Source organism: Triticum dicoccoides, chromosome 2B, assembly GCF_002162155.2.
Source record: "Triticum dicoccoides isolate Atlit2015 ecotype Zavitan chromosome 2B, WEW_v2.0, whole genome shotgun sequence".
Taxonomy (NCBI): domain Eukaryota; kingdom Viridiplantae; phylum Streptophyta; class Magnoliopsida; order Poales; family Poaceae; genus Triticum; species Triticum dicoccoides.
In genome coordinates this window covers 53,856,104-53,864,102 of record NC_041383.1, presented here as the reverse complement: position 1 = coordinate 53,864,102, position 7,999 = coordinate 53,856,104, and the positions used below count along the sequence as shown (strand labels likewise).

General features: G+C 48.0%; 1 protein-coding gene across 1 annotated transcript; it reads right to left on the bottom strand.

Moving 5' to 3' along the window:
• Positions 1-742: 742 nt before the first annotated feature.
• Positions 743-7,288, bottom strand: LOC119360419. Its single transcript, XM_037626067.1, has 4 exons — positions 7,049-7,288; positions 6,842-6,945; positions 6,585-6,707; positions 743-6,515 (listed from the first exon to the last, which is right to left on the bottom strand). The coding sequence occupies exon 4, from the start codon at positions 6,476-6,478 to the stop codon at positions 743-745; it is 5,736 nt and encodes a 1,911-aa protein (XP_037481964.1). The 5' UTR covers positions 6,479-6,515; positions 6,585-6,707; positions 6,842-6,945; positions 7,049-7,288.
• Positions 7,289-7,999: the final 711 nt, after the last annotated feature.

Genomic DNA, 7,999 nt, shown 5'->3' with positions numbered 1-7,999 from the left:
CTTGGGCTCCATCCACACTGTCCTCGCATGCCAGCTGGTGGCTCCTTTCAAACCTCCCAGTACTATCTCACATGTGCAAGATCAGACCTGAGTGCCCGAAAAAGAAAAATCTATTCATCTATAGTAAGCTACTGTAGGACTTTGGTACTAAGTCAAGTACATCATCTCTCTCGCTCTCCCAATTATTTCCAGCCAACATCAACACTGCGTCGTGTCCCATCCGGATCACATCAGATCAGATCGCTTTGAGCACTTCTTTTTACACGGCCAATTATTACTATTATTACTAGATTTTCTGCTACAGTGACCAACCATTCTTGGCCAAAAAAAGAGAGCCTTTATTTAGTCAAATTTGGAAACAAAAATCCTGTGGCGCATCAGCCTGGCAGTGCAAATATATATATATATATATATGAAGAGAGCAAAATTATTTGACAAAAGAAAAAGATCTACCGGTAAATAAGCATGGCCATGGTGAAAGTAGGTGGGTGGGTCCGATCCGCCTGAGCACTTCGTACACAAGTACTCCCTCCGTTCCGAATTACTTGTCGCATGCATGGATGTATCTAGATGTATTTTAGTTCTTTTTTTTTACGGAACCTCGTCAGAGGGCGGGGAGCTCCCGCATTGCATTAAGAAGAAGAGAATTGGTCTAGTTAATAGGGGAAACCGGACCCAAAAACCATACATGGCACGGTTACATAAGGGAAATCGGCGAATACCACAAAGACCGGGCTAGCACTCAAGGGACGTCGTCCGAGCCAGATACAAGGGTGCCTAAGCCCAAGACCACCGACAACACAACATACCCAACCAAGTCAACCTTTGCAACCTCAAGAACATGCCTGCAACTAGCCGTGTACTTGCGCCTAACCTTCTGAAAAATGAGATCAAACATTGACTTCCACCAAGGCACGGATTGCCTGGACCGCCGTTGGCGTAAGCGATTTCTTATACATCTTCTCTTCTCTTGCACCTCCTCCTCGGTGGCTTTCTTAGATGTCATTCCCTTCGGTAGTTCCACATAAGCCTCCGCCAACCTATATTCAGCGTGTTTGGCAGTAGGAATGTTGCAGTTTTTGTTCTTTTTATCCAAACGGTTACTACGCCTTCCGGAACAAGTAGATGCCCCTTCAATCTGCAAATGAATCGGTTCTACAAGCAAGGACCGTGGTGCTGTGCAACTGAAACTGCTTAGGAGCTCATCCAATAGTCTAGTTGAAGGCACTCCAGTGTCACCGAGTAGCTCCTCGGACCCGGAAGACATCATATAGGTATTGCCCTCTGAGGCAGTCATCCCTGGAGAGGAGACCAAGGGCGGCACCTCTCCAACCAAGCCAACAGGTAAGGACACCTCACTCCGCTCCATATCATCGGTCCCTCTGACTTTCTCAGCAACCTTAGCTTGTGCCTTCTCACCTTGAGTAACCATCCTGTGCAGAGCTAGATCCAAATGAGGAGGAACATCTACAGGTAGAGCCACAGTAGCCAGTACCTCGGATGAGCAACCGGCCACGCCCGTATCACTGATATCCTTACCGCAAGCAACAACAGGAGGCAACGATTCCTCATGGTCACACCAGGGAGGAGGTGGACCCATCGGCACCAAGGAAGGGATGATGGCCGACGAAGCAACAACTCTGTCACTAATAACCTCCAGCCGCTCCAAGAAGCCTGAGACCTGGGCCGCCCATCCCTGCAGAGCGACCGCCATGTCGCGGAGAGGTTGAACGACCTCCTCCACATGGGCGGTAACCAGGGCCTGCAGTTCAGCTCGCAGCGTCTCGGTCTGTGCTGCAAAAAGGGATTGCTGCAACCCCAGATCAGCAGCAAAGGTAGTCTTGCCGGGATCGGACAGACCTGACCCAGAGACACCGAAGTTGCTACAAAGGGCCTCCTGAACGAGCCACGTCAGAGAAGCAACCACGGCGGCCCACGAGCGCTGCTGCAATTGTTGTGAGGAAGCTGGGGGCTGGTGGTTGGGGAGGCCAGGAGCAGATGGCGGCAACATGGAGCAGCGGTGGCGACCTTGACTAGCAGGAAGGCGTCCCGGACAGTCCCGCTCGCGATGGCCAGAGTGGCTGCAACCCAGGCAGGTGACAAGGACTCGGCAATCGGCGACAAATTGGTCCTCCGCCAAGCAACGAAAGCAGAGTCCGTAAGCTCTCCGCTTGAATGCGAGGGAGCGGTCGTCCTTCTTCTTGCGGGGCAGGGCAGATGGCTTCTCCAGCCTCGGGCGATGCCGGCCCCCGTCCTCCACCCACCCCTTCTCCGCAGGAGCCTGCGATGCATCAGACACGATTTCACCTCGCCCCATCTCTGATGCTTCTGATGCTGTTTGTTGCACACCCACCCCCACTACCAGCTTTTTTATGTTTTCACAATCACTTATTTTCAATTTGGAGAGCCCCGGGAGGTGGGGGAGTAGCTCGGTCAAATCCTTGCCAATAATACCATTTATGTTGTAGATCTCGATATGCTCAATAGGAAGCTGCCATTCCACATCATCCTGACCTACTAGTGGTCCAACTAGACCATCTGAAAGGTGTACAATCAATGTCTTCAGCGATTTTAGCTTCAGAAGGTGCTTCAACTCCAGCGGTGGGCACCTCAGCAGTGTCAGCTTCTCAAGACATGTTTCTTTATCGAAAACTAACAATTGGTCTAAGCTATGCAGATCACCCCGTCCAACGATTTCCAATTCTGCTCTACCAGATGATTTTGAGTACACAAACTCCTGTAGTAACTTTACATTTTTTATCGTGGCACGACGCAGACTGTTAATCCAGGAGATGGGAATCACCCATGAGAATTCTGGATAGCCTTGTATCTCAAGCTCTTGTAGTTTGGGGAACCAATCTGGGGAAACAATGTGGTTTGAGAAAGGGAACCTCAAGAGCTTCGGCCAATCTCTAATAATTAGCACTTGCAAAAGAGGGAACATATGAGCATCCTGTAGTGAGTCGGAGAGATAAGCTGGGAAGAGCAGTGTCCCATCATCATCTTCCCCTTCTGCCGCTGTTACTTCATCTTCCTCCATCTCCATTGGTTGCTGATACCGCCGTGAAAACATCATTTCCCTTCTTCGATAACGAATTATTTCCAGTTTGGAGAGCATTGGGAGGTGGGGGAGGAGCTCCGTCAATTCCTTTCCACTAATACCTTTTAACCACTCGATCCTCATATACTCAACAGGGAGATGGCATTTCCCATTACTCTGACCTCTTAGTGGTCCAACCAGACTAACTGAACATTTTACAATCAATTTCTTCAACGAGCTTAACATCATAAGGTGCTTTAACTCTAGAGGTGGGCACCCCTGGAGTGTCAGTTTCTCAAGACTTGTTTTTTCATCGAAAACTAACACTTGGTCTAAGCTATGCAGATCACCCTTTCCAATAATTTCCAATTCTGCTCCATCAGATGATTTTGTGTACTCAAATTTTTCTAGTAGCTTGACACCTTTGATCGTGACACGACGCAGACTTTCAATCCGGGATATTGGAATCACGAATGAGAATTCTGGACAGTACCGTATCTCAAGCTCTTGTAGTTTGGGAAACCAATCTAGGTAAAGAATGTTGTTTGAAACCGGAAACTCGATTTTCGGGCAGTTTTTGATAATCAGCACTTGCAAAGCAGGAAAGATATGAGCATCCCTTGGCAACACGTCTCCACCTAGGGAAGACTCTGGTTTACTTGTGTAAAGCCATTTTTCAAAACTTGCTAGGCCAATGAGTTCAAGCTTTATTAGCATGAAAAAGCTTTTCCCTATAATAAGCTCCTTCAGTCTTGCCATATCCTTCAACCTTAGTTCACGAAGATCCCACACATCACCCAGCCATGTTGGACAAGAAGGGCCTCCATGCCCTCTAATGCACAGTACTTGAAGATTTCCATGTGGTTTAAGGCTCTCAAGAACCACTGCTTCCACACCAGGCTCAATGCTAGATTGCTCACTATCCCAGTCCAATTTTAACCTCCTCAAGCACTTTTTCTCAACCAGCTTTGCTTGAGCTGCCTCCTCTTTTGTATGTATTTTCTCAAGGTTGTAGATGCCAAGCTCCCATAGCTTGGTCAAATGCTCAAGCTGCTTTGGTTCAAATCCTTCATTCTTTTTATTGACACGAAATACCATTAACTTTTCTAAGAGTTTAAGTTTTCCCACATTATAAATATCAAACTGAAGCCCATCATCCCTTGGGGGATAATAGTGGCACAATTTTGCAAGGTTGCACATGTCTTCGGGGAAATCACCACTGCCACCCCACCTCTCAAGATCTAGAACCCTTAAATGATAAAATTTAGAGATGTTAGGTGGTAACTGCATCTGTCTCATCCGTGTTCCTAGACATAGGCATCGTAGGTGGACAAGTCTTGAAAAGGTATGTAACACAGACTCCATGGGGCACATCAGGTGGGGAAAATAAAGAACACGAAGAGCATTTGCTTCCCCAAAAAAATCACCAAGTATCTTGGCAAAACCTTCATCCATTTCCCCAAATAACATCAGTGTTTGCAAATGTTCAACCTTCACTGTTGTCTTCAGTTTTTCCAATTTAGTCTTTAATTTTTCACCAGACACTGCATCATATTTATCCAAGTCCTCTGTGCTAATAGACAAGTGTCGGGTTGTAGGCTGAATTTTTACTGATCCAACATCAGGGAAACGTAAACTAAGGCAATCATGAGATGCAACCTTCAATGCCAAATCATGCAGCAGGTCATGCATAACATAACACCGATCACCATCAATTTGCTCTTCTCTGAAAAATCCATGGATGACTAACTCCTGTAAATTTCTGAAACCTATGTCTTCAAGTGTTTGATTTTGACCATCAAGTATCAAAATATCTAGTCCAATCCACAGGCTGATGAGCTCACGGCTTCTGAAAGGGTAATCTTCAGGAAACAATGCAGAATAGGAAAAACATTGTTGCAGGTGGAAAGGGAGAAAGTCATAGCTAAGCTCCAAAGCAGGCATAATCCAATTGCCATTGGTCTGCTTCACCCATTCTTTACTTTCTAGGACCCTTTTCCAATGAGCCAAACAAGGGTCTGTCCTCAGTAATCTACCAACGGTCTTTGCTGCAAGAGGGGAGCACCTTAGTTTTTCTGTTATCTTATCTCCAGTCTCACGCAAATGAAGTTTTTCACTGGGATATTGCTCTGCATCAAAGACATAAACAAGGAATAACTTCCTAAACTCTTCAGGTTCTAAACCACTCAGTTCTTTTGGCTCTACAATTTTCTTAACTTGATCTGCTATCTCTTTCTGCCGAGTTGTGACTAGAACCATGGAGCCCTTTTCTTGTGACTTGCCGAGTATCAATAATAGTTTTTCCCAGTCATCCACATTAGTAAACTGCCATATATCATCCAATACAAGTATGAACCTCTTGGATTTCAATCTGTGTTCAATCAGCTCTTCTGGTCTCATACACCCATTTTCACCTTCAGCCGCAAGGGTATATTCTTTAATCTGTTCTAGCACCTTACCCAGGTTGAAATTAAACGACACACATATCCAAATCCTGACCGGAAAATGATTCCGCACTTGCTGGTTGTTATATATGTGTTGTATCAGAGTTGTCTTCCCAATTCCCCCCGGACCAATAACTGGAAGCACAGTTAGAGCCTTGTCACTGTATTGCCCCTCCGTGATATCATCTATGATACTCTTCATGACATGGTCCCTCCCATACATTTTTGGCTCTGCACTCAGAGGTGTGGTGGTGGGACGGCTCTGGGCAATGTGAAGAACACTTCTACGGTCATAACGTTGCAAAATCTTGTCAACCTCATTACGCACAGGCTGCAGTTTCTCTACAATGGTAGTCATCCTTTGAGAGAAATCAGGCCTATTAAACTCTGGTATTGGTGTTTCTGGTGCATTGTCACGATCTTCATTACCATGAACATGTGGATGCGGGGAGACCTCCTGATCAGCCTGATTGGCGTTTGGCGCAGAGGAGGAATCGCCGCGTGTTATGTGCCTAGCATGCTGCCAAGCGCAACAGCTGACATGTTGTCTTGCATCTTCTTGTTGGGGATGGCGAGCATTGGCACCAAAGCAGGACCCGGTGAAAGATGCCAGCCGTTTGCTAATAGATTTGCGAGTGTGGCGAACATCACGGGCAAGGTGCTGGACACCACCCTCGCCGTGCTCGTCGGCAGCCTCATATGTGCCGCGGAGCTTGTCCTGGATGCGGAAGTAGTCCAGCTCGTCCAGCAAGTCTTGAGCATTGTGCGCCGAGTCCCGCATCATCTGCAACAGCTCCTCCATGGCTGGACCGCTGATCTCCTTGCAGGCAGCATTTTCGAGCGTGGCCTTGACGAGCAGCAGTTCCATCCTGAGGGCCTCAACGTTGGGACCAAACATCCTGGTGCCCTCCCAAGCCTCCTGGAAGATATCCGTGACGGTGGCTAGCGCCTTGCTCACCACCCATTGCACCACGCCGAGGGCAGTGTCGGCCATCCTCGGGCCAGAAGCAGAGATGGACGACCTGCGGCGCCTGCATCCAAGAATCAAAAGGAATTTGTTGGTAAAAATAGGCTGCTGGTAGCTGTAAACTAGTACGTACGTTGTCGCAAGCACGCCGGTGATGGGATGCTGCCTGTCTGCCTTCCTGCCGGTGACAGATGCCGCTGCCGCTGCCTAGCACCTAGTTGCTTCAAATTGGGGGTTGGGTCGCAGCACAGCAGGCCTGTTGGGAATTTTCAATCACAAAAGAAATATAATTAAGGCATCAGGCTAGAATTTTCAATCACAAGGGGAAACAGAATTTCCAATCATGAGAGAGAGAGAGAGAGAGAGAGAGAACAGAAACAGAACTCTGACCTGCTACTGTGCGTCGGTGGCACGGTGCGTCGGAGGTCTGGCGGTGATGGATGCTGCCTTCCTACCGGTGACGGATGCCGTCGCCGGTGACGCCTACCTAGCTGCTGCAAATGGGGGTTGGGTGAGTCACACCGAGCAAGGGGAGGTACAGGAATGGAGGCACTGAAACAGAGCGCACGTGCACACACACACACAGAGGCTACTGACCTGCTGCTGTCCGGCGGCGGGCGGTAGGGTGCGGCTGGTTCAGATCCGGGTGGGAGCCGCCATCGCCATGGTGAGAGGGCAAGATGACCGGAGTTGCGTCGACCAGGAGGAGGCGAAGTGAGCTGCGTTGCCGGACGGCGAGGCGGAGGTGAAGGACAGCAGCGGTGGGCAGTGGAGAGCAGGGGAGCGCCGGCCGTGGAGCCAGCTTGAGAGAGTGAACGAACGAGACTGAGTGAGAGTAGTACCACCTCTAGATCTAGATCTGGTAATAATTGAGAGGTTCGATCTGGATCACGAGGACTACAGTACAAGTATTTTTCCTTGACTTCACCTATCCCAAGTCTCTCTCAAACTAAACTTAGAGCATCTGCCCCACACCCAACAGGCCTCCTCAGAGCGATTTTTTTCACACCGGTGCCGAACAAAAACCCTAGTCGCGCCATCAAGACGCCAAAATCCGCCGGTTTGGCCCGTTTTTGAGCCTCGCGATCCCAGGCCGAACCCAGCAGGTTTCTCACAAAGTCTCTATTGCGTTTGTCCAGAGCGCCTAAACTCTAGCTTAACTTGTCATATTTTTGTTTTGCCAAACAATGCTTTGTTTATTTATCCGAATTTTCAGACAAACACTCCCAAGCCCTGCATAATACTCCCTCCGTTTTTAAATATTTGTCTTTCTAGACATTTAAATGGACTATAATATACAAATGTATGTAGACGCATTTTAAAATGTAGATTCACTCATTTTACTTCGTATGTAGCCACTTGTTGAAATCTCTACAAAGACAAATATTTAGGAAGGAGGGAGTACAATACGTTCGCATGGCAGTGCCAAATTATCCGATGAGAAAAGATCCCGACAACGAAAAGTCTCATAGTGGATTCCCGCAATTGCGCAGAAGGCGCGCAGCGTTGGTAGACCACCCGCGACTAACTCCTCTACAAGTTTCAATC